At 45.1% G+C, this 25,887-nt stretch overlaps 1 protein-coding gene across 3 annotated transcripts in view; it reads right to left on the minus strand.

The window, feature by feature from the left end:
* Window positions 1-9,809: 9,809 nt before the first annotated feature.
* The window catches only part of ST3GAL5 (ST3 beta-galactoside alpha-2,3-sialyltransferase 5), a 76,236-nt gene continuing 60,158 nt past the window's right edge, over window positions 9,810-25,887 (minus strand). For all 3 annotated transcript variants that reach the window (XM_073562066.1, XM_073562065.1, XM_073562064.1), the window contains exons 4-7: window positions 25,250-25,593; window positions 19,163-19,349; window positions 16,789-16,947; window positions 9,810-15,875 (exon numbers count right to left, since the gene is read on the minus strand). In XM_073562066.1, the coding sequence (XP_073418167.1) occupies window positions 15,588-15,875; window positions 16,789-16,947; window positions 19,163-19,349; window positions 25,250-25,593 (978 nt within the window). In that variant the 3' untranslated portion in view covers window positions 9,810-15,587. The remainder of the gene's footprint in view (window positions 15,876-16,788; window positions 16,948-19,162; window positions 19,350-25,249; window positions 25,594-25,887) is intronic.

Below are 25,887 nucleotides of genomic sequence, written 5' to 3' on the forward strand. Positions count from 1 at the left end.
CCTCCCTAGATGTGGACGGAAAAGAAAAATTGACAAGAGATTTCAATGCAAGATTGTGCGGATGTTGGATAAAGAACCTCGACTAACATCCAAACAAGTTCAAGCTGCCCTGCAGTCCGAGGGTACAACAGTGTCAACCCGTACTATCCGTCGGCGTCTGAATGAAAAGGGACTGTATGGTAGGAGACCCAGGAAGACCCCACTTCTTACCCCCAGACATAAAAAAGCCAGGCTGGAGTTTGCCAAAACTTACCTGAAAAAGCCTAAAACGTTTTGGAAGAATGTTCTCTGGTCAAATGAGACAAAAGTAGAGCTTTTTGGGCAAAGACATCAACGTAGAATTAACAGGAGAAAAAAAGAGGCGTTCAAAGAAAAAATCACGGTCCCTACAGTCAAACATGGCGGAGGTTCCCTGATGTTTTGGGGTTGCTTTGCTGCCTCTGGCACTGGACTGCTTGACCGTGTGCATGGCATTATGAAGTCTGAAGACTACCAACAAATTTTGCAGCATAATGTAGGGCCCAGTGTGAGAAAGCTGGGTCTCCCTCAGAGGTCATGGGTCTTCCAGCAGAACAATGACCCAAAACACACTTCAAAAAGCACTAGAAAATGGTTTGAGAGAAAGCACTGGAGACTTCTAAGGTGGCCAGCAATGAGTCCAGACCTGAATCCCATAGAACACCTGTGGAGAGATCTAAAAATGGCAGTTTGGAGAAGGCAACCTTCAAATATCAGGGACATGGAGCAGTTTGCCAAAGAAGAATGGTCTAAAATTCCAGCAGAGCATTTTAAGAAACTCATTGATGGTTACCGGAAGCGGTTGGTCGCAGTTATTTTGGCTAAAGGTTGTGCAACCAAGTATTAGGCTGAGGGTGCCAATACTTTTGTCTGGCCCATTTTTGGAGTTTTGTGTGAAATGATCAATGTTTTGCTTTTTGCTTCATTCTCTTTTGTGTTTTTCATTTAAGACAAATTAAATGAAGATAATAATACCAAAGAATTTGTGATTGCAATCATTTTCAGGAAGAAACTGAGTATTATCTGACAAAATTGCAGGGGTGTCAATACTTTTGGCCACAACTGTACATATTTGTATTTATTATTCCTTTTTATCTTTTGTAAACACTGCCGATTCTTCCGGAGTAAAATTATAAATTTTCTAGCTTCGCTCTTCTCGCTCTATGAGCGATCCGCCACATAGTCCGTTACCAAACGAGTGTCCGATCCACCTATAAGAGGTCGGTGGTAGCAGCATAGATTTCGTATTTAAGTGGTGTTGGGGACTTGATGGTGACTGGATCGAGGTATATACAGCTCTGGCAAAAATTAAGAGACCACCACATCAAATCCCTGTCATGGGCAGCCGGTTCTCCAGACCTGAACCCCATAGAAAACCTCTGGAATGTAATCAAGAAGCTAATGGATAGTCACAAGCCATCAAACAAAGAAGAACTGCTTAAATTTTTGCTCCAGAACCAGTTTGAAAGATTGGTGGCAAGTGGGTCGCCCTCGCACACCCAGGGCAGCGGGGTACTCGGTACCGGGCCGGTGTCAAGGTGGGAATGTGTCACAGCAGCGGAGACCCGGTCCGTGGCCCTGGGTGCTCAATATCAAAGGCGGTGATGTTAATGGTGTTAAAGTTTATTAGAATAGTTCGTGACGCCACCCGTGGTGTTTGGCAAGTAAGATGGTAAGCCAACGCTGCATGCAGATCCGCTGGGACTGATGGTGTGGTGCAGCAAAGATGGTGTAGCTCCCCACAGGTGGAGCTGTAGTCCCAGGGCAGTGTAGGTGCAATGGATGAGGAGAGGCGCTGAATGGTATGGAGGCTGGTACCCAGGTGTAGTGGTGCGGGAATAACTGGAGGACACCAGAGTATGCGGTTCCAAAGCTTTACTCACTGTTTGCAGTTCACTCAAATGCCTGCCTCCGTACCGTGTTCTCCAGGTCAGAGCTCCAGCCAACCTCCAGGCAGGATAGGATTCTCCCTTCCACACTCTGCCAACATGTACCTTACTGAATGACTCCTCCAATGCGCCTTTAGGTGCGAAGCACTCCAGTACTTAGTTACCCTGGAATGCCTCTCTCTAGGTGTTCCTAGTCTTTACTTGTATGACAAACAGCTGTAGCCTGCTTCGGGGACTCCTCACTGACTCCCGGCTCTCTATTCAGTTGCTGTTGTGTCCCAAGTCTATGATGGGAGCAAGGCGTTAGCGGCTCACTACTCCTCCAGTGTCTGTTGCCGGACATAAAGATCCAATCAACCTCGGGGACCGGGCCACGGCCTTTGCGCTCTCTGGACTGGAAGGGTTCTCTATCTTTCTTCAACCAGCTTCCCACCGTCCTTCTATTCTCCTTCGTTCCGATCTGCTTTATCTCTCTTATGGAAGGTTAGGTTATCAATCTTAACAGTCTCTTTCTCTGGTCTTTCTCGTGCCAGCAGCCCAGATCACTGGGACCTGCTGCAGCACGTCCCTCAGACACCCATCTTCTCTCTTCTCTCTCCAACTAACTAACTAACTTTCACTCTTCCCACTCTTTTGTATCATCTCACTCCACCTGCCTCCCAGCACATCTCGTGTTATGAAGCAGGGTTCCACGAGGGGTGCTCTGCTAACCCCCAGCCTGAAGCTGTTAGGTGGCCCCACTGAGCTATCATGTGTGTGGAATGCAGGTGTGGAGTGTGATCAGGAGTTCCCACCTTACCTGGATGGTGGGGCACTACACCTTAGGAGAAGGTGCAGTACCTCTGTGGCGACTGAAGCCTCAGGGGCGCCACATACCCCCTTTTATTAATGCTAGTTCCCACCCACTGGGCTAGTTATGCTATTAACTGTTTCCTATCCTAAAGATAAACCTATTGTTCTTATCCTATGTCCTACACTGTTGCTAAACCACTTATTATACAGCTCTGGCAAAAATTAAGAGACCACTGCACAGTTTTATAAAAATCAGCTTCTCTCCATGTCTGACAGCCATTCCATTCCAGTGTCAGTGGAACTCCAACCAGAGTACACCTCATTCTACTTAATTTGCTTCTGATTAGGTGATCACCTGAACCACATCTTACTTAACGAAGAAAAGTATAAAAAACCTTGCTGTGGTGTTCACAATCGTCTTGCAATAGGACAAGCTGGATGGCAAAACAAGTGCTAGTAATATCCCAAAAGTAATAGGAATGAAAAGATAACTTTTAACCACGCCAAAGGAGTTGAAAAGAAAAGTCTTGTGTGAGGAAAAGAAGGGCTCAATTCTGGCTTTAGTTGCAGAGGGATACAGTGAGCGTCATGTTGCCTCTATCCTTAAAATTTCTAAGATGGCAGTCCATTACAACAAGGTGAAGCAGCAGACATTGGAGACAACAAAGCTACAGACCGGTAGAGGGCAAAAACGACTCTCCACTGACCGGGATGACCGTCATCTTATTCAAATGTCACTCAGCAACGGCAGGATAACATCAAGTGACCTACAAAAAGAATGGCAAATGGCAGCTGGGGTGAAGTGCACGGCAAGAACAATTCGTAACAGACTCCTAGAGGCAGGGCTCAAGTCATGTAAAGGTAGAAAAAAGCCTTTCATCAATGAGAAGCAAAGGAGAGCCAGGCTGAAGTTTGCCAAAGACCATAAGGTTTGGACCATAGAAGACTGCAGTAAGGTAACCTTCTCTGATGAGTCTAATTTTCAGCTTTGCCCAACATCTGGTAATCTAATGGTTAGACGGAGACCTGGAGAGACGTACAAGCCACAGTGTCTTGCACCCACCGGTGATGATCTGGGGATGCTTCAGCAAGGCTGGAATTGGGCAGGTTAATCTTTGTGAAGGACGTATGAATCAAGTCGCATACAAAGTTATCCTGGAGAAACAGTTGATTCCTTCTGCTCAGGCAATGTTCCCCAACTCTGAGGACTGGTTTTTCCAGCAGGACAATGCGCCATGCCACACAGCTAGGTCAATCAATGTGTGGATGAAGGTCCACCACATCAAATCCCTGTCATGGCCAGCCCAATCTCCAGACCTGAACTCCATTGAAAACCTCTGGAATGTATTCAAGAGGAAGATGGATAGTCACAAGCCATCAAACAAAGAGAACTGCTTAAATTTTTGTACCTGAAGTGGCATAAGGTCACCCAAAAGCAGCGAGAGACTGGTGGAAAGCAGCCAAGATGCATGAAAGCTCTGACTAACAATCATGGCTATTCCACAAAAACTTGATTTCTGAACTCTTCCAGAGTTAAAACATTAGTATTGTTGTTTCTAAATGATTATGAACTTGTTTTCTTAGCATTATTTGAGGTCTGCAAGCCGGCATTTTTTTGTTATTTTGACCATTTCTCATTTTCTGAAAATAAATACAAAATTTAGTGCTACCTAAGCTAGTCCTTGGCTTAGTCTTCACTATACACTACTCCCATTGCACATTAACCCTTTCCGTGACTTATATGCTGTACATTACCACAACACATTGTATATGACGCACATTACTATTACATATAAATCCGCATGGCTCTATACACACATGCTTTCTTCAGGGGCAGGAACAGGGTAAGACGCTGCACATCCCGACACCAACACAATCTGCATCTCAGTTTAGACGCGTACACATGGTCCTAATCATGGAGATGTACGCTCCTGGGTTTTTTGTAGGTTGCCAGGACAATCCTATTGTCCTGGGTCTTCTGGATAATCTGCGTATGAATAGCCCACCATACGGCTGCTCCGTGTGACGTATGATATTTCTCTATCAACCATAAACTTGCATTGATGAGTCTCAGCTGATTTACGGGTCTATTTGCAGCATGCTACAAGATCAACCAATCACAATAGGCGATGTCACAGCTCACCTCCTCCTGTACCTTTGCACCCCCTCATTCAATGATTCAGTACAAAATACAGGGTCAGAAATAGTAATTGGCGAGTGAGCTCAGCACTGCTGCATACTCTATCCAGCATTGGGTGCTCGATCAAGTGCCGAGCAGTGCGGAGTATAGCGCGGTGCCAGAGCGCTCACTGAAGTGTGGTATTCCCCTGCTGGGAGCACGGGGACTCCTCTGTCAGCCCGACTCTGTGGGCTCTTTATCTCACACCTACAGTTGTGGCCAAAAGTATTGACACCCCTGCAATTCTGTCAGATAATACTCAGTTTCTTCCTGAAAATGATTGCAAACACAAATTCTTTGGTATTATTATCTTCATTTAATTTGTCTTAAATGAAAAAACACAAAAAGAAGTGTCCTAAAGCCAAATTGGATATAATTCCACACCAAACATAAAAAAGAGGGTGGACAAAAGTATTGGCACTGTTCGAAAAATCCTGTGATGCTTCTCTAATTTGTGTAATTAACAGCATCTGTAACTTACCTGTGGCACCTAACAGGTGTTGGCAATAACTAAATCACACTTGCAGCCAGTTGACATGGATTAAAGTTGACTCAGCCTCTGTCCTGTGTCCTTGTGTGTACCACATTGAGCATGGAGAAAAGAAAGAAGACCGAGGAACTGTCTGAGGACTTGAGAAACCAAATTGTGAGGAAGCATGAGCAATCTCAAGGCTACAAGTCCATCTCCAAAGACCTGAATGTTCCTGTGTCTACCATGCGCAGTGTCATCAAGAAGTTTAAAGCCCATGGCACTGTGACTAACCTCCCTAGATGTGGACGGAAAAGAAAAATTGACAAGAGATTTCAATGCAAGATTGTGCGGATGTTGGATAAAGAACCTCGACTAACATCCAAACAAGTTCAAGCTGCCCTGCAGTCCGAGGGTACAACAGTGTCAACCCGTACTGTCCGTCGGTGTCTGAATGAAAAGGGACTGGAGACCCAGGAAGACCCCACTTCTTACCCCGAGACATAAAAAAGCCAGGCTGGAGTTTACCAAAACTTACCTGAAAAAGCCTAAAACGTTTTGGAAGAATGTTCTCTGGTCAGATGAGACAAAAGTAGAGCTTTTTGGGCAAAGGCATCAACATAGAGTTTACAGGAGAAAAAAAGAGGCATTCAAAGAAAAAAACACGGTCCCTACAGTCAAACATGGCGGAGGTTCCCTGATGTTTTGGGGTTGCTTTGCTGCCTCTGGCACTGGACTGCTTGACCGTGTGAATGGCATTATGAAGTCTGAAGACTACCAACAAATTTAGCAGCATAATGTAGGGCCCAGTGTGAGAAAGCTGGGTCTCCCTCAGAGGTCATGGGTCTTCCAGCAGAACAATGACCCAAAACACACTTCAAAAAGCACTAGAAAATGGTTTGAGAGAAAGCACTGGAGACTTCTAAGGTGGCCAGCAATGAGTCCAGACCTGAATCCCATAGAACACCTGTGGAGAGATCTAAAAATGGCAGTTTGGAGAAGGCAACCTTCAAATATCAGGGACATGGAGCAGTTTGCCAAAGAAGAATGGTCTAAAATTCCAGCAGAGCATTGTAAGAAACTCATTGATGGTTACCGGAAGTGGTTGGTCGCAGTTATTTTGGCTAAAGGTTGTGCAAACAAGTATTAGGCTGAGGGTGCCAATACTTTTGTCTGGCCCATTTTTGGAGTTTTTTGTGAAATGATCAATGTTTTTCTTTTTGCTTCATTCTCTTTTGTGTTTTTTCATTTAAGACAAATTAAATAAAGATAATAATACCAAAGAATTTGTGTTTGCAATCATTTTCAGGAAGAAACTGAGTATTATCTGACAGAACTGCAGGGGTGTCAATACTTTTGGCCACAACTGTATATCAACCAATCAAATGTACACAGCCCCCTCCAGAGACCCAGCCACAGCAGCACAGAGGATGCCAGGTGAGCCTGCCACAGCAGCACAGAGAATGTTAGGAGACCCAGCCACAGCAGAACAGAGGATGTCAGGAGAGTCAGCCACAGCAGCACAGAGGATGTCAGGAGAGCCAGCCACAGCAGCACAGAGGATGTCAGGAGAGCCAGCCACAGCAGCACAGAGGAAGTCAGGAGAGCAAGCCACAGCAGCACAGAGGAAGTCAGTAGAGCCAGCCACAACAGCACAGAGGAAGTCAGGAGAGCTATCCACAGCAGCACAGAGGAAGTCAGGAGACCCAGCCACAGCAGCACAGAGGATGTCAGGAGAGCCAGCCACAGCAGCACAGAGGATGTCAGGAGAGCCAGCCACAGCAGCACAGAGGATGCCAGGAGAGCCTGCCACAGCAGCACAGAGGATGTCAGGAGAGCCTGCCACAGCAGCACAGAGGATGACAGGAGAGCCTGCCAGAGCAGCACAGAGGATGTCTGGAGAGCCTGCCACAGCAGCACAGAGGATGACAGGAGAGCCTGCCAGAGCAGCACAGAGGATGTCAGGAGAGCCAGCCACAGCAGCACAGAGGATGTCAGGTGAGCCAGCCACAGCAGCACAGAGGATGTCAGGAGAGCCTGCCACAGCAGCACAGAGGATGTCAGGAGAACCTGCCACAGCGGCACAGAGGATGTCAGGAGACCCAGCCGCAGCAGCACAGAGGAAGTCAGGAGAGCCAGCCACAGCAGCACAGAGGATGTCAGGAGAGCCTGCCACAGCAGCACAGAGGATGTCAGGAGAGCCTGCCACAGCAGCACAGAGGATGTCAGGAGAGCCTGCAACAGTAGCACAGAGGATGTCACGAGAGCCTGCCACAGCAGCACAGAGGATGTCAGGAGAACCAGCCACAGCAGCACAGAGGATGTCAGGAGAACCAGCCACAGCAGCACAGAGGATGTCAGGAGAGCCTGCCACAGCAGCACAGAGGATGTCAGGAGAGCCTGCAACAGTAGCACAGAGGATGTCACGAGAGCCTGCCACAGCAGCACAGAGGATGTCAGGAGAACCAGCCACAGCAGCACAGAGGATGTCAGGAGAGCCAGCCACAGCAGCACAGAGGAAGTCAGGAGAGCAAGCCACAGCAGCACAGAGGAAGTCAGTAGAGCCAGCCACAACAGCACAGAGGAAGTCAGGAGAGCTATCCACAGCAGCACAGAGGAAGTCAGGAGACCCAGCCACAGCAGCACAGAGGATGTCAGGAGAGCCAGCCACAGCAGCACAGAGGATGTCAGGAGAGCCAGCCACAGCAGCACAGAGGATGCCAGGAGAGCCTGCCACAGCAGCACAGAGGATGTCAGGAGAGCCTGCCACAGCAGCACAGAGGATGACAGGAGAGCCTGCCAGAGCAGCACAGAGGATGTCAGGAGAGCCTGCCACAGCAGCACAGAGGATGACAGGAGAGCCTGCCAGAGCAGCACAGAGGATGTCAGGAGAGCCAGCCACAGCAGCACAGAGGATGTCAGGTGAGCCAGCCACAGCAGCACAGAGGATGTCAGGAGAGCCTGCCACAGCAGCACAGAGGATGTCAGGAGAACCTGCCACAGCGGCACAGAGGATGTCAGGAGACCCAGCCGCAGCAGCACAGAGGAAGTCAGGAGAGCCAGCCACAGCAGCACAGAGGATGTCAGGAGAGCCTGCCACAGCAGCACAGAGGATGTCAGGAGAGCCTGCCACAGCAGCACAGAGGATGTCAGGAGAGCCTGCAACAGTAGCACAGAGGATGTCACGAGAGCCTGCCACAGCAGCACAGAGGATGTCAGGAGAACCAGCCACAGCAGCACAGAGGATGTCAGGAGAACCAGCCACAGCAGCACAGAGGATGGCAGGAGAGCCTGCCACAGCGGCACAGAGGATGTCAGGAGAGCCTGCCAAAGCGGCACAGAGCATGTCAGGAGAACCAGCCACAGTGGCACAGAGCATGTCAGGAGAGCCTGCCACAGCGGTACAGAGGATGTCAGGAGAGCCTGCCACAGCGGTACAGAGGATGTCAGGAGAGCCAGCCACAGCGGTACAGAGGATGTCAGGAGAGCCAGCCACAGCGGTACAGAGGATGTCAGGAGAGCCAGCCACAGCGGTACAGAGGATGTCAGGAGAGCCAGCCACAGCAGCACAGAGGATGTCAGGAGAGCCAGCCACAGCAGCACAGAGGTTGTCAGGAAAGCCTCCCTGAGCAGCACCGAGGATCCGTTGATCAAAGAATGAGGCTCTATAGGCTTTGATAGAGGGATTTGGGGATCATTTTGAGAAGCCCTGGACTACATCGGACCTGCAAGAGAATCATTTTTTCTGATAAATTGGTGAACAGGAGACATTGTCTTTTTTATTTCTCTCTTTTCATGTTTTTCAGGTTTCCAGTTGTGTAGGACATCAGATTCCTTGGGTCGAACCTGCCTGTTTGTTTTTTTTAATACATTTGTGAACCTGGGAAAGTGTTGGGGAGTGTTTTTCTTTAAATGAAGTATATTTTTGTATATTTTTGTGTTTTTTTCTTTTGATTAGTGGGTTGGCAAGGGGGCGTCTGATAGGCGTATCTCCATTACTAACACCAGGGCACGATGTCAGCAGCGTTTTTGGATAATTCACAGGTGACTTCAACCCCAAGTCCCATTACTCCAATTGTCACTGCACCAGGGCAATCGGGAAGAGCAAAGGCAACCCTTGCTGATTTCATAAAATGGATTAGTTAATTTAATTCTAATTATGTATTAGGTTAAACAAGGCTAAATAGCTGTAAAATGAACACCACATAAAAGGCAATAAAGGGTGCCGGTTTATAATATGTAGGGGGGGTTGTGACATATCTGCAGGATATCTATCTATCTATCTATCTGTCTGTCTGTTTGTCTATCTATCTAATCATCTATTCTCAGCATTCTGGCTGTGAATTTACTGTACTTGGCTGATTCAATTTCTTGGTTCCTTTGAGATCCATCCGATTTATACGCTCATGTGAGTGAACCCAAAAAGTCATAAACAAATTAAAAGTAAAAACATAATACACAATTTATTTTCAAAGTGATTTATTTCTTTGGATTGGGGGGAATGGAGGGATCAACATCTTTCCAACCAAATTCCAAAAAAATATATATATCTCTGAATTCGAAAGACTCACCTCCGAAACATGATCGGACAACAACAATGAACAAGTACAATGAAGACTGAACACTCCGACCTCTTCTTGGCCGCACAACCACAGAAAACCTTCACCGTGTTCCGCACATCACTTAAGCGACAAATCAAATAAATTATTCAAAAAATAAAAAACACAAAAAATAAAATAAAATTAAGCTTCACATGGTAATGGTAAGAAAATCAGTCCAAACCTAAAATTCCTGAGTGTTTAGGCACAGAAGTCACCTAATGGAACCCAGACAATAGAAGGTGACGAGGTACAAGAGGAGCGAGAAAAATCGCAATTTTAGCATCAACTTCCTAATTAAAAAATTTAAATTTAACTTATTTAAATTATGCCATTTATTAATATTGTTCAAACCCAATCTTTATCTACAAGTTCCAATGCCCCAATCACCTAAACGCCAGATTTCAAAATGGTGGCAAGTGACTGCCCATTATTTCAGTAGCCAAGCCAACCCCCTTCCCTGTTTATGCATCAGCAGTCGCATTAAAGGGGGCTGGCTTACCTATTAAAATGGGCAAACAAAGTGGAGCGCAGATCAGAGCTTGAAGTTCTACGAGTCTCTATCCTGTTCTTTCATTGTGCCAAGACTATCGGTGGACACAGACAGAAGTGGCCCCTGTGCAAGATTATATGAGCCCTTTACCATCCAGTAGCTCATCATAATGCATAATTTCACCTGCTTTGGAGGTAGAAGTGGCCCCTGTACGTCCTGGGCCCCGTGCGATGCACAAGTTGCACCAATAATAAGTCCACCCCTGGCCAGGACCCTTCTGGTGCTAGTGTAGTAGGGGGCCCAGATTGGGGGGTAGTCCACTGCTTACCGCGACCAGACGCCACAGAGACGGAGGCAGATTTCAGCTGTAACAGGTCTGAGTTTATTGGCCGTCCTCCTGACGACCGTAGCCATACACCGCAGCACCTTTACAGCTCTCCGTATTCAGGCCCGGGTACCTTCACCTTTCCTTCAGTCGCCGCGATGTTCCTCGCGGATCTTTCGCTGGGGCTGCCCTAGGCCTATCTACCGCCAGCGCCTCACCAGTCCGAGGTCGTCGTCCAATCGGTACCCCCGGGCCTCGTTTGTCCTGCGGTTCCTCGTGTCAGGGCCACCCCCCTGACTGTCTCTTCCTGTCAGTCCCCTGGTCGAGCTCTCCACCGTTGTCAGTCTTCTGTACTGAGTCTTCTCCTCCTGAGCTCCTCCCGGGACTAGCCTAACCTGGAACACTGTCCTGCCCTATTTATCCCCTTCCTTGGGAATTTCCCTCCTGGGTTCCTATCTCCCCGCCCCCCATGACTAAGCGGTTTTGTAGCCCTAAGCTGCTGTCAAGTCCTGTTCTACGCTCCCCCCTGCCATCTTGTGGTCAAATCTAGGTACTGCACTCCTTTTCCTTCTTCCTCAGCTGTTTCCCTTCTGTCATTACAAACATCCGTCTACAGTGCACAAACCGTCCCTTCTCCCTATAGACAAGTCCGTCCATCAGGTCACCTTCCCTACACTAGTTAGGTTGCTGGTTTAACACATAGAGGACTATGAGGCTGTCTAGTTTCGGTCAGGAGACCTGTGGCCCAGTCTGTGAATCGCTCTTCATACTCAGACAGTGAAAATGGGTGGATTAAAATAAGGCCCTGTGCACGTTGCCTTTATAGGGATCTCTCTGGTACAGTTCTGTAACATGGTGCCTCTACCTTGTCTCGGCTACAAATGATTAAAAATCCATACGCAGGGCCCAGTCCATAGGCTTCGTCAGTAACCTGTGGCGGTTTGACCGGCGCCCTCAGAATCGCTTCTTACCTGACCCCATCCATTGCTCTTCTTTTGATTACTCAGCCTGGAGGGGCACCATCTTTGCGGCATGGTGCCCCCCTGGCAAATCAAAAGAGAAGACGTGGATATTGTCAGGTAAGTGGTGGTTGGATCAGAACCTTGAGAACCACTTCTTACCTGATGGCATCCTTTGCTCTTCTTTTGATTACTGATCCTGAAGGGACACCATCTTTGAGGCATGGTGCCCCTCCGGCTAATCAAAAGAGAAGATGTGGATATCATCAGGTAAGTGGTGGTTCTTAGGGCTCCAGTCCATCGACCACAGATTACTGATGCATCCTTCATATCGATTCTCAACAACTCTACTTTCTTTGATAGAAACACCATATGGCGCCACTTGTTCCATCTCTGCCGCCATATGATTCCATGCCACAACCATTTTTCTCTGACCACAATTCCCCTCGAATTTAGCCAAAGACACTCCAAATGTGCCATCAATGGATGGGTGGTCCAGGTTCATAGACTTCCGTTAGTCGGTGACCAGGATTCGTCACGATCTAGAAAGTTTTATTGCATTTATCTTAAAAGTGAGCATCATTTCATCCTAGTCCCCAAATTCTGTGCTTATTCATACATCAATAAATCGGTCTGATATCTGTTTTTTTTATTTTCCTGGTACAAAGCTCCAATTCCCTTGCACTGTCGTAGAGATGCATAAAAAATAAATTGGCTACAGGCAGCTTCCACATGAAGGAACTTAAAGGTGTTTCCTGAGACTAGTTTATGACAATGTCCTGGAATAGGTCATCAACATCCGATGGGTGAAGGTCCAACTCCTGGACCCAACAATCAGATGATTGAGGGGGTCGTGCGCCGTTCATTGTGTAGTGGCCGTGAATGGTACTGCAAACTCTTTACTGGTCATTTTTATGTGCCGTGATCTATTAAAAGAGTTGATCAACATGGGTGCGAAGAGTGGACCTCCACCAAATCAGATAATGATGACCTAGACCTGGAAACGTTCCTCGACCGTTTTACGTCCCATGACATATTATTTCGTCACACAGCAGGTACAGGACCTGAGCCTGTTCCACACAGAACAGTTGTGTCATACAGAGCCAACTTGGATCACTGCTGATGTCTTTTGAAGTATTTCGACCCCCGCTCACCTCCTGATCACGGAGAGCCAATGGTTGGCCATGGCTCCTGTGAAGCCCAGCCACAGGCTGTGCTTCATAGAAAATCAAGATTTTAACTATATAAGTAAAAATCTAAATATTGCAATATATAGTAAAAATGTTCACAGGTTCAAGTCCACTGGGGGGAGGGGAGTAAAATAAATAAAGCACAAATTAAAAAAAAAGAAAAGAAAAAAAAAGTCAAAATTTTCCCACTTTAAAAATAAATGACCAAAACACTGTAAAAAATAAATATACAGTATATAAGATCGCTACATCCGTAGAAGTCTGATCTATCGAAATATAAAATAATTTAAGCCTAAAATGAAAACACTTCTTCCAAAAAATGCAATATAAAATATTACATAATATCATATAAAATGGTGCCAACAAAAACTAAATCTTGGTATACAAATAAAAAGTCCTCACAAACCTCCATAGACGGAAAAATAAACTTTTACCGTACTTTTTTCCCCTTTTTCCAGTGCATTGTATGATAAAGCGATATATGATGTTTTTTCCTGTTTAATATGATAAAGTGAACAGTGTTGCTCAAAAATACAACACGCCCCGCAAAAAACAAGTCCTTGTATGGAAAAAAAAATAAAGTTATGTTTCTTGGAAGAAAAGGAGGGAAAAACAAAAGCGCAAAGATGAAAATTGGCCTCACAGAATATTTGCTGCATATTGATTATGTGCTGAATGTAATAATAAGTCTGCTGAAATCGCCCCCTAGAGGAGGCTGAGAGTAGCCAAAACGTTGACATTTAACTTTATGTTAAAGGGAATTTGTCAGCAAATTTTGGCCATGTAATTTTAGACAAGCATAATGTAGGGGCACAGAACCTGATTCCAGGGATGTGTTACTTATCAGGCTGTGTGCTGTAGTTTAAATACAATCAGTGTTTTAGCAGCAAAAGATTATCACTACAAGGCAGTCCAGCTAATCTGCGTAACCCCACCCCCTCCACTGATTGGACAGTATACTCAGGAAGCTGCCAATCAGGGGTGTGGGTGGGGTTATACACAGCACAGTATTTACAGCACTGCTACATCTACAGCATACAGTATAAAACAGTGATTCTATCAAAATTGCAGCAAGCTGCCCAGTAAGTAATACATCCCTGGAATCAGGTTCTCTGACCCTACAACATGCTGCTCTCAAATTAAGTATCAAAAATTTGTTGACAGATTCAATTTAAAGCAGAGGATTTGGAGCTATGTGTTAGAAAAATGCGGCTCTGACTGTGAGCAAAGTGTTCTTAGGGTACCTTGCTTGTGCTATATTTCTCTTTGGACCATTCTTTTATGCTGTCGCTACATATATTATCCCGCTTGCTCTGGAAGTTTAAAGGCAGCGACCAGAGCTTAATACTGGTATAAAATAATACAGAGAATCCCCCACCCCATTGCCTGCAATGGATGGAAGGCGACAATAAATATACAGTATTGTCAATTCCTACAATAAAAATATTCTTCCCTGTATAGAAACTGCTGACTGAGGAAATACAACAATTTTGTACCTAAAATCCTCCCAAATTTCACGGGATTTTTTTCCCATTATTCCCATTTCTACAAAATCTGGCTGACCTCAAATATGGCGTTCGTTACAGTTTCCTAAAAAGTCGTCACTCCGATTTTCGGCTTTCTGCCCGGTAAAGCAACAATGTGGGACAGAAAATGGATCATGGCGTCATACACAAATCTGCATCTCAGAACTCTATGAATTTGGAGCAACAACCGCCTCGTCACAACTGTGATTGGCAATAATGGTTGTCACCCAGCCTTCTAAAAACATTCATAACGGATTACTAAAATTTTAGAAGATGGGCGGGTGTGGAGGATTTTGGGGGGGACATCCTGAGTTATGGCATTAAAGGGGTTATAAAGTATTAGAAAAAACATGGCTGCTTTCCTCCAGGAACAGTGGTACCCCTGTCCATGGTTGTTTTTGGGATTGCAGCTCGGCTAGACTCAAATGAATAGAGCAGATTTGCAATACCACATGTGACCTGTGGACAGGGGTGGCGCTGCATCTGGAATAAAATGGCATTTTTTTCTACTCCTGGATGACCCCCTTGGGTCGCACATGTAGGAGGCACAGACTGTGCCGATATGGAGCCCGGTCATCCTCCGCAGTGGTTCTGTGATATTTATAAAGTCCTTGGAGACAAGAGCAGCAGACGGCATTCAGGAGCGAGTGCTATAAATAAAGCTTCAACAGTGTGAAGAAGGGAGGGTATATAAAAAGGACAGGTCCGCCATCTTGGATATCCTTAAAGGGAGTTAGAGCTGCTATGTGACCAGAACACAGCATGATCCAGATAGTCTCCAAAATGGGTTAAGTTGGAATTAAGGCAAGGCAAGAAAATATTTGGAAATTATTGCTTTGATTGATGTCGGAGGTCTGCAGTGCTTGTGATGCTACAGCTTCCAGCATGCCACATGAAGGCTTGTTGGTCTTTTTTGAAGCGCTCATTTAATCCAAATCTGTATGGAATGCAGAGCGCCAAAGCGATAGATGGCTTTGCAGCCTTTTCCGTGAATTTCCTGTATGTCCCAGGACTCCCACCATGCTCGACTGGCAGCTGATCACTCCGTGGGTCTTGAATCTTGATGCAGCGTCAATAGCCGCTATATGCACAATATTCCACGGGAGACAGGACAGCTTGTTCTCATCACATGTAAAAGCCCCCAAATATCTATGTAGTAGTGGGGACACCCTGAGTCTGACGGGAGGGGCAGAATTCACAATGGAGTCCTCCACTTAAGTCTTTCACCACACCTTCCCGCACCAAGGATCGCAGCAGTTTCCTCTCCTTGCTGACATCGTGCATGGGCTGACGGTTCATCACGTTCATGCACATATTGTCAAAGTAATGTAAGGGTGTGTCCGGCTGACTCATGTCGTAGCCGAAGCCGGCGATGCTCACTTCATCACACAAATGGGTGGCCATAATCATGGCTATGGCTCCAATGGTGGGGACGTTCTACAAGGAAAACAAGAGCAAAGTTACATACCGTTGGAGCCGTTCATTTCTCCGTCACAATCCATAAGTTTTGTGCAGGTTGATCAGCCCGAGACTACAGGAGGACAAACACCATTACTTGCCCCTACTCGGCTGAGCGTGCATGTGTCATCAATATTCCCCCCCCCCCCCCGAACTACTCCTTTACGTCCACCATCGTACCATTCATTTTATTAACAGTGCTCAAGAGAGCAATTATTTCCCCCAACCTCCCCATACATATGTACTCTGGCTCAACCAAGCGTGCACGTGTTCCTAAAAGGGGAGACTGAAGTAAGGCACAGACACGTTTGGTGGCTGACTACAACTGATAGGGCATGTTGGATTCAACAAGATCAATCCTCATCCCTTTTTTCTCCTAACGTTTACCATCAAGAAAAAGTCAGGACGCCCCATGGCTAGTGCCGTCTAAATGATTCCGCTCAGTCAAATGTGTATGCCCAGCATTAGATTGTAAGCCACCATTACTCTTTACCTCCTGCTATGAAAAAATAACCAATATGTCCACCATATAGTCTCCGCATCAGTTTAGACTGGTGCCAAATGGTGGGTATTACTCTCAGTCAGTGACTATGCAGCATGAGAACTGTAGTCATCACTCGCGAGGTATAGGGGTCAGGCCACCAGCTTTTGGGACAGCTGCACGACAAACATAGAAATAACGACAGAATTTGTCTTTTTACTGGTGTTAACATAACAGAAGTTTCATGTAAAGATGCCCACGCAACAGGAGGTCGAGCAGCTGAAAACCTAGCGTCAACACAGCCCGAGAAGTGGGCAGCCTCCTCATCGCTTCAAGGCTAATTGATGCCAAGGCTTACGAGAAGCCGCTCATTATAGTCTATGACTTCCTACACTTCATCAATCAGTATACCTTGTCCCAGCCCCACCACTTCTGCCGAGGGGGAAGAAATTGCAGGATATCCATGGCCGTCTCTTTGACTATGAGTGGATTCAGGATCCGGATCTGGTGAGGTTTCAGAGGTAGTTTTTCCGTGACGCTCTTCCAGAAAAATAACCTGTTCCAGGTAGACTGCAAAGAAGAGCAAAGTATTATATTAATCAGGTACCGAATTCATCAATCCTCATCTATCCCAGCAGAAGCGGTCACATCCAACTCCTGCTGGTGAGAAAGAGAGACTCCAGTGGCTTTCATACATGGAGCTTCTCCTGCTTCAATCCCTGTGACTACAGACCAATGCAGTAAGCGATCGGCTGGGTATATGACTCGAGAACGCACATCTTGGGAGAGCAGTTCATGGGTTCGGACCTGGGAAACTACTGTGTGGGGATAGAGGTGTCCTGTTACCCTGCTACTAACTTTCTTTGTGATGTGAAGGGGTTGGGAGATGGCTTGATGGGAAACAATGCTAAGCAAAGGTGAGCTAGGTGGGGAACACAGCTAGATGAGGGTGGGTGAGGAGGGAAAAAATGTTAGGCGGGGTGAGCCAGGTTGAAATATCATGCAAAGATAAGGTGGGCTGATGTGAAACAATACTAAGCAGGGGCAGGATAGGTGGGAAATAATGCTAAGAGAGGGTGGGTGATGTGAGAAACAAACCTAAGTGGGGGGTGGACCGTGTGGGATACAATATTAAGCAGGGGTGGACCAGGTGAGGTATAACACTAAGAAGAGGTAGGCCGATGGGAAACAATACAAATCGGGGGTGGGTGGGAAACAAAAGTAAGCAGGAGTGGAGTGAGTGGGAGACAATGTTAAGCTGGGGTGAACTGCTGAGATATAATGCTAAGAGGAGATGGACCGATGGGAAACAATACTAAGCGGGGGTAGGTTACATAGGAAATATTGATAAGAGGGGTGGACTGAGTAGAAAACAAAGCTAAGAGGAGGTGGGCCAGGTAAGGAATAATACTAAAATTGAATGGGCCAAGAAAGAAACCATGCTGAGGGCCAGCGGGAAACAATGTTAGGAAGAAGTGGGCCACGTAGGAAACAATGTTAAGAAGAGGTGGGCCAGGTGGGAAACAATGTTAGGCAGGGGTGGGCCAGGTGAGAAACAATGTTAAGAAGAGGTGGGCCAGGTGAGAAACAATGTTAAGAAGAGGTGGGCCAGGTGAGAAACAATGTTAGGCAGGGGTGGGCCAGGTGAGAAACAATGTTAAGAAGAGGTGGGCCAGGTGGGAAACAATGTTAGGATGAGGTGGGCCAGGTGAGAAACAATGTTAGGCAGGGGTGGGCCAGGTGAGAAACAATGTTAAGAAGAGGTGGGCCAGGTGAGAAACAATGTTAGGCAGGGGTGGGCCAGGTGAGAAACAATGTTAAGAAGAGGTGTGCCAGGTGGGAAACAATGTTAGGATGAGGTGGGCCAGGTGAGAAACAATGTTAGGCAGGGGTGGGCCAGGTGAGAAACAATGTTAAGAAGAGGTGGGCCAGGTGAGAAACAATGTTAGGCAGGGGTGGGCCAGGTGAGAAACAATGTTAAGAAGAGGTGGGCCAGGTGGGAAACAATGTTAGGATGAGGTGGGCCAGGTGAGAAACAATGTTAGGCAGGGGTGGGCCAGGTGAGAAACAATGTTAAGAAGAGGTGGGCCAGGTGAGAAACAATGTTAGGCAGGGGTGGGCCAGGTGAGAAACAATGTTAGGAAGGGGTGGACCAGGTGGGAAACAATGTTAGGAAGGGGTGGACCAGGTGGGAAACAATGTTAAGCACACAAAGGCCAGAGGAAAACAATGTTAGGAAGAGGTGGGCCAGGTAGGAAACAATGTTAGGAAGAGGTGGGCCAGGTGGGAAACAATGTTAATCACGGAAAGGCCAGGTGGGCTGGGTGGAAAATTGTACTGGCAGGAAGTGGCGTACTATAACTGACAGATAAGGAGGGGTGTTGGATGAGCTGTAATCACTCAGAAGGTGGGTATTACTTTACTATAGGGACGGAGGGGAAGCTGCACTGACTACCAATAATGATCTATCAGATTAGTTCAATGTTGGTCAAACCTGCTGACGTTAGCATGACCAGCCTACCATCTAATGTGTACTGGACCTCCAGGCTGGCAACAGCTTTCTTCCTTCTCTAGATTCAGAATATGTAAGCTTTCAGCAGAAACTAGTATTCATATCTATGGGAGGTCGGGAGGGATTGATGTTGTACAGCAAGAAGACAATCCTGTACACTATATGTGCTCCAATAGTAGTCACTCACATTGAAGGGCCGCAGCCTGGAAGCAGCAATTAGTAATGATATACACCGTATACAGCTCATCGGTCAGTAAAGCTTTACACACTCACCAGGGTCTCATTCTTCAGAATAGCCTGAAGCCACAAGAAGTCCACATGTTTGAAGAGGACGGTGACAAATAGACTATTACTGCCATACTCCTGCTCCGACACTGGCGCCCCCTCTGGATACGTCATCCTTATAGTGGTTTTGCTCCCCGCATCTTGCTCGAAGCCATGAACTGGAGCATTGTTTAATCTGCAGGGAACACAAAGGAATCATCACATGAGGAATATCTAACTCACTTACTCAATACTTAGCAATTGTGTTTTTTCATGGACGTCCTCCAGGCGTGACTTGCCAAGGTTCCATCAGGCTTGGATTGGAAAACATGGGTCTATTTCATTGTTATTACTTCCTACTTGCTGTCAGCAATCATTAATCCTTTGGATTTCCTAAGACTATTCCAGAAATGACCGGCTGACAGCAGTTATCTTCCCAACTTTCTTGTCCAAGGATCTTCTTAAGTCACCTCACAATCTACTCAATCGCCATCCATATGAACATCTACACATTATCCGAATTGAATAGTGGACTATCAGCATGAATTCCTTGGTGACGGTGACACCTCTCTAGAATCTTCCAGATTTCTTTTGAATATTAAATGCCCCTAGGGATACAGCTGGAAACAGAGTTTACAAACTCAACATTATGGGAACACTGACTACACTACCAGGACATGAGAAAAAGAGGAAAAAGTCACCATATTCCTGAGGAGGTTGGTGTTCAAAAACCTTCAAAGGAATGGAAAAAAATCCAAAGCAAGATCTGGAGGCAGCAGGTAAGGTGCATACTAAATGCTAAAGGTCTCCATAAATAGACTCAAAAACATCACCCTAACAGAGCATGGATGCGGCTTCTTCTGTGCTTTTGGTTCAAAACCATATAAAGAAGTCACAGAAGTTTCGGGATTCTGTTCTGTGGAATGATGAAACAAAACTGGAACTTTTCATACCTTTTGATCAGGGTTATATGTCTGGAGGAGGAAGAATGATGCATGTGCTGAAAAGAACACCCTGACTACAGTAAAGCATGGTGGTGGCTCAGTGATGCCTATGGTGAAGCATGGAGTAGGCTTGGATATACGTGCAATGAAGCATAGGGGAGGCTCAGTGATGCCTACAGTTAAGCACTGAGAAGGCTCGGCGATGCCTACAGTGAAGCATGGAGGAGGCTCTGTGAAGTGTACAGCAAAGCATGGTGATCCTTCGTGATTTCTACAGTGAAGCATGGCAGAAGTTCTGCCTACAGTGAAACCGGGAGAAAGCTCGGAGATGCATACTGTGAAGAGGAGGATCGACAATGCCTAGTGAAGCATGGAGAAGGCTCGGTGATGCCTACAGTGAATAATGCAGAAGGCTCAGTGATGCCTGCAGTGGACCATGGAAGAGGATCAGTGATGCCTGCAGTGAGGCATGAAAGAGGCTCGGTGATGCCTTCAGTGAAGCATGGTGATGCTTGGTGATGTCAACAGTTAAGCATAGTGGGGGCTCAGTGATGTCTACAGTGAGGTATGGAGGAGCTCGGTGATGCCTACACTGAGGGATGGTGATGCCTACAGTGAAGCACGGCAGGGGCTCGATGATGCTGATAGTGAAGCATGGTGGGGAATTTGTGATGCCTAGAGTGAAGTATGGTGGGACCATGGTGATGGTCTGGGGCTGCTTTGCTTCCTCTGTCAGTGAAAAGTTGCAAAGTATAGAGTGTAAGACCAATTAAGTACGGTATTTGGAAATACTAGAAGAAAATATAATGTCTTCAATGAGGAAACTGAAACTTAGGCTTATTTGAGTATTCCTTATGAATGTGGCGAGACCCCGCTTATGACAGGTTCTAACAGCCAAAGGGGCTTTCCTAAGTACTAAAGGCACTGGTCATGAAGGGTTGAATAATTCTGAGACTGAAGTCATTTTGTGTAGAATTTGGAGAAGCCACTTGTTATATTAGTTGTGTTCAGCTATTTTCATTGTTCCGGTTTTGTTGGTTTATTGCAAACAATAGAAAGTTTGTAAATTTTGCTAATAAACTGACTCTGCAATGGGGGGATTTTTATTGCAACTGTATCCAACTACAGTGTAATGTAAAAGTTTGGGCACCCCTGGTCAAAATGACTGTTATCGTGAACAGTTAAGCAAGTTGAAGATTAAATGATTTCTAAAAGGCCTGAAGTTAAAGATGACACATTTCCTTTGTATTTTCGGAAAAAAAATATATCACTATTTTTTACATTTTAAAAATTACAAAAAGGAAAATGGTCCAGTGCAAAAGTTTGAGCAACCTTAGAGATTTTTGTCCTCAGATAACTTTGACCAAAGTTTCAGACCTTAATTAGCCTGTTAGGATTATGGCTTGTTAACTATCATTGTTAGGAAAGGCCATGTGATGCAAATTTTTTTTAATAAAAACTCAGCCTCCTCTAACCTTATGCCAAAAACAGCAGCCATAGTTTTTTCTTAGCAGCTGCATAGCACTCCGAAAATTAAAATGCTGGAGGCCCACAAATCTGGAGAAGGCAATAAGAAGATAGCAAAGCATTTTCAAGTTGTCATTTCCTCAGTTCGAAATGTAATTAAGAATTGGCAGATACCAGGAACAGTGGAGGTCTAGATAAGTTCTGGAAGACCAAGAAAAAGTTCAGTGAGAGTTGCTCGTAGGACTGCTAGAGAGGCAAATCAGAACCCCCACTTGAATGCAAAATACCTTCAGAAATATTTAGCAGATTCTGGAGTTGTGGTATATTGGGTTTTTTTTTCAGAGAAACCTGCACAAATATGGCCTTCACGGAAGAGTCATCAAAAGAAAACCTCTCCTGTGTCCTCATCATAAAATTATCATCAGAAGTATGCAAAAGAACATCTAAGCAAGCCCGATGCATTTTGGAAACAAGTCCTGTGGACTGATGAGGTTAAAATAGGACTCTTTGGCCACAATGATCAAAGGCATGTGTGGAGAAAAAATGGCACAGGATTTCAGGGAAAAAAAAATCTCGCCAACCATTAAGCATGGGGGTAGATCAATCATGCTTTAGGGTTGTGTTGCAGCCAATGGCACGGGGAACATTTCGCAGGTATAAGGAAGAATGGATTCAATGAAATTTCAACAAATTCTTGATGCAAACATAACACCATCTGTATAAAAGCATTTATAAACTGTGATACTTCCAAAAAGGGGTGCTACTAGGTACTAACCAGGCAGGGTGCCTAAACTTTGCATCAACCCATTTCCCTTTTTCTAATTTTTCTTTGATATGACTTGCGTTTATTTGTGAAAAAATGGAAATTTGGCAAAAAAATTTGAAAATTTTGAAATTTTCTAATTTTATTTTTATGCCCTTAAATCAGAGAGAAATGTCACACAAAACAGTTAATAAATAACATTTCCCACCTGTCTACAGTACATCAGCTCAATTTTTGAAACATGATTCTTTTTGTTAGGAAGTTATAAGGGTTGAGCAGCGATTTCTAATTTTTCCAACAAAATTTACAAAACCATTTTTTTTAGGGACCACCTCACATCTGAAGTGACTTTGAGGGGCCTATATGAAGAAAATACCCAAATGTGACACCATTCTAAAAACTGCACCCCTCAAGGTGCTCAAAACCACATTCAAGAAATTTATTAACCCTTCAGGTGCTTCACAGGAATTTTGAGAATGCAGAAGGAGAAAATGAACAATTAACTTTTTGTCACCAAAAATTTACTTTAGACCCCAATTTTTTTTTTTTTTTCGCAAGGGTAACAGGAGAAAATGGACAACCAAATTTGTTGCTCAATTTCTCCTGAGCAGCAGAATTACTCTGGACGTTTTTTTCAGAGGTGCATAAAACTGTGGCCGAGGGCATTTTTATTCACACCTAAAAAGACGGGTCCTATGGCGTCCACAGTGCCACCATCTGCGTCCTAATTGGGACTCTTCCTCCGACGGTTCCATATGAATCACGTATTTCAGAGATTTATACGGACACCCCGATGCAAGAGCTCAGCGCAGGGCGCAGGATAAATGTGGGGTGAGCCTCACTGCGATCTTTAGGAGGCAGAATGAAAAAATCTAAAGCAGGTGAACAATTAGATTTATTTATTTTTTATGCCGTTCTTTGTGCGGTATAAGTGATTAGGCGACTTTATTCTTCGGTCGGTGCAATTACAGCAATACCAGATTTATATCGTGTTTTTGACTGCTGTCACACACTAAAAGTCGCTTTTTTAAATAAAAAAAAAACTAACTTTTGCTTCGCCATATTTAGACAGCTATACATTTTCCACATTTAGGCTGACAGTGTCATGTGAGGGCTTGTTTTTTGCGGGATGAGTTTGCGATTTTATTGGCACCATTTTCAGGCACATCACATTTTTGGATCACTTTCTATTCTGATTTTTGGGAGGCATAATAAACAAAAACCAACAATTCAGGATTTTTTTTTTATGCCATTCCATGTATGGTAAAATTGATAAGACAGCATTACTTTTCGGGTCAGTACGATTACAGCGATACCTCATTTACGGTATATCTTTTTTATGTTTTGCTGCTTTTACACAATAAAATCCATTATATAGGAAAACATATTATTTTTGCATCGCTTTATTCTGAGAGCTATATATTTTTACTTTTCTGATGATGGAGCTGTATGGCAGCTTATTTTTTGCGGGACAAGATGGCATTTTCAGCAATACCATTTTTATTTACATCCGTCTTTTTATTCTCATTTTATTCCACCTTTTGTCCGGCGGTATGATGATAAAGCATTGTTTTTTTGCCTCATTTTTTTTTTATGGTGTTCACTAAAGAGGTTAACTAGTGGGACAGTTTTATAGGTTGAATCATTATTGTTTTTTTCATAACAATATTTATTTATGGGTGTATATATATGTGTGTGAGTGTATATATATATATATATATATATATATACATACACACACACACATATATATATCTACATACTTTAGTTATTATTTTGTGATTTTTAAAAAGATATTTTTAGAACTTTTTTTTCACCTTTTTTTCACTTTTTTACTTAGTCCCACTATGAGACTTTCACTTTCAGCAGTCTGATCGCAGTTATACGCGATGCAGGGGTATTGCTGTACCTTATAACCTGTCAGCCCTGCAGACACATGCAGATCATGCACTGCGCTTGATCTAACTAACTTGCTAGTGGCTGGTGACCCATCATGACAACTATGGGTAACCATGGCAACGATCGGGTCTCCGATCAAAGAGCAGAGGGGCTTTCATCCCTCTGCCTGCTCGCCAAATGCTGCGGTGCGGGCGCCATTCCTGGCACTGTGAGACAGGTGTCAGAGCTCAGCTAACTCCCGGCGGTGATCGCGCCGCACAGCCTCTGCGCGCAAACTCACCTAGACGTATCCATACATTCAAGGTTGGTAAGTACCAGGCGACCTGGACATATGAATACGTCTAAGGTCGGAAAGGGGTTAAAATATAGAAGATGTAAAAATATATATATATTATTAGCCTAAAATACAAAGGAAACGTGTCATCTGTAACTTTAGGCCTTTTAGATCACTTCATCTTCAACTTGGTAAACTGGTCACAATAACAGTAATTTTTTTTTGTAGAGGTGCCCAAACTTTTACATTCCACTGTAGTCATCCCATATTTAAGGCTCATTCAGATGACTGTGCACATCACTCCGAGATCAGACCACTAATTCGTAGACTGTCCACGGCTCTCCCGAACCGAGCGAGACAGTGCCATAGAAATACATGAAGCTGTCACGGTCGGATCTGGAGACCGGCGGTCACTCCACGTATTGGTGGTCCGGCCTCAGATTGATGTACATGTCCATTAAAATAGAGAAATAGCCCTTCTAGTCTGTCCTCTTACTAAACCCATAATTAAAGGGAACCTCTCATGTTAAATAAGGCTATTAACCTGCAGATATGCGGTTAACATGCAGGCTAACGGTGTTTTGACACCGTGCGGTGCTGACACTGAGAGCCCCTCTGCCAGGAGGAAATTAACTTTATTCCCCCCCCCCCGGCAGCGTGCGACTTTGGCAGCGTTCAGCTATTAACCTGCAGATTAACCCATAGGTTATTTTATAACATAATAGATGTCCTCTCCTTGTGATAATTACCTGATGACGACGTCATGCTCATCGATGATGTGTCCCAGCTGCAGACCATGGAGGATTCCTCCGCTTCCTATGACAATGCAGCGCTTGCATTTTTTCGGACTTGGTCCCATAGGCAAATCGTCATCGGTTATAAGTTCCAAAATGTCATCAAGTTCCTCGAGGAACTGTCGAAACCCAAATGGAGGGCCATACTGGTACAGGGATTCATTCAGGTCCATGCTCTTCTTCATAAAGCTTTCCAGGCCCATGTTGAATTTGTTTTGGAACAGACGGTCCATTTCCTTCTTAGCAAATCCCGGCTTGCACTTCTCCTGCAAGACGCCATTGGCAAACGCGTGGGCATTCTGAGGAGACAGAAGATACGTGGTTACATTGCAAATACTCATGGAGGCTACAGATAATATTACAGGCCTCAAAAGTCCATTTCTGGGGAAACTCCTAAAACAACTGTTCAAAATTTCTGCAAAAATGAAGAATTAGAGTAATGCAGAACAGGACAAGTCATCGATAGATAGAGACGCTCTTTGTTGAAGGGGTGGTCCACGATTTTATTATACGCAGGACTAGAATTGAGCAAAAAAAAAATTAGTGCTGCTCTATTACTGAGTCCAGTCTGGTCCTCCATTTCAGCCGGACCC

Source organism: Dendrobates tinctorius, unplaced genomic scaffold (assembly GCF_039654945.1).
Source record: "Dendrobates tinctorius isolate UK_male_01 unplaced genomic scaffold, ASM3965494v1 ptg000334l, whole genome shotgun sequence".
Classification (NCBI taxonomy): Eukaryota; Metazoa; Chordata; class Amphibia; order Anura; family Dendrobatidae; genus Dendrobates; species Dendrobates tinctorius.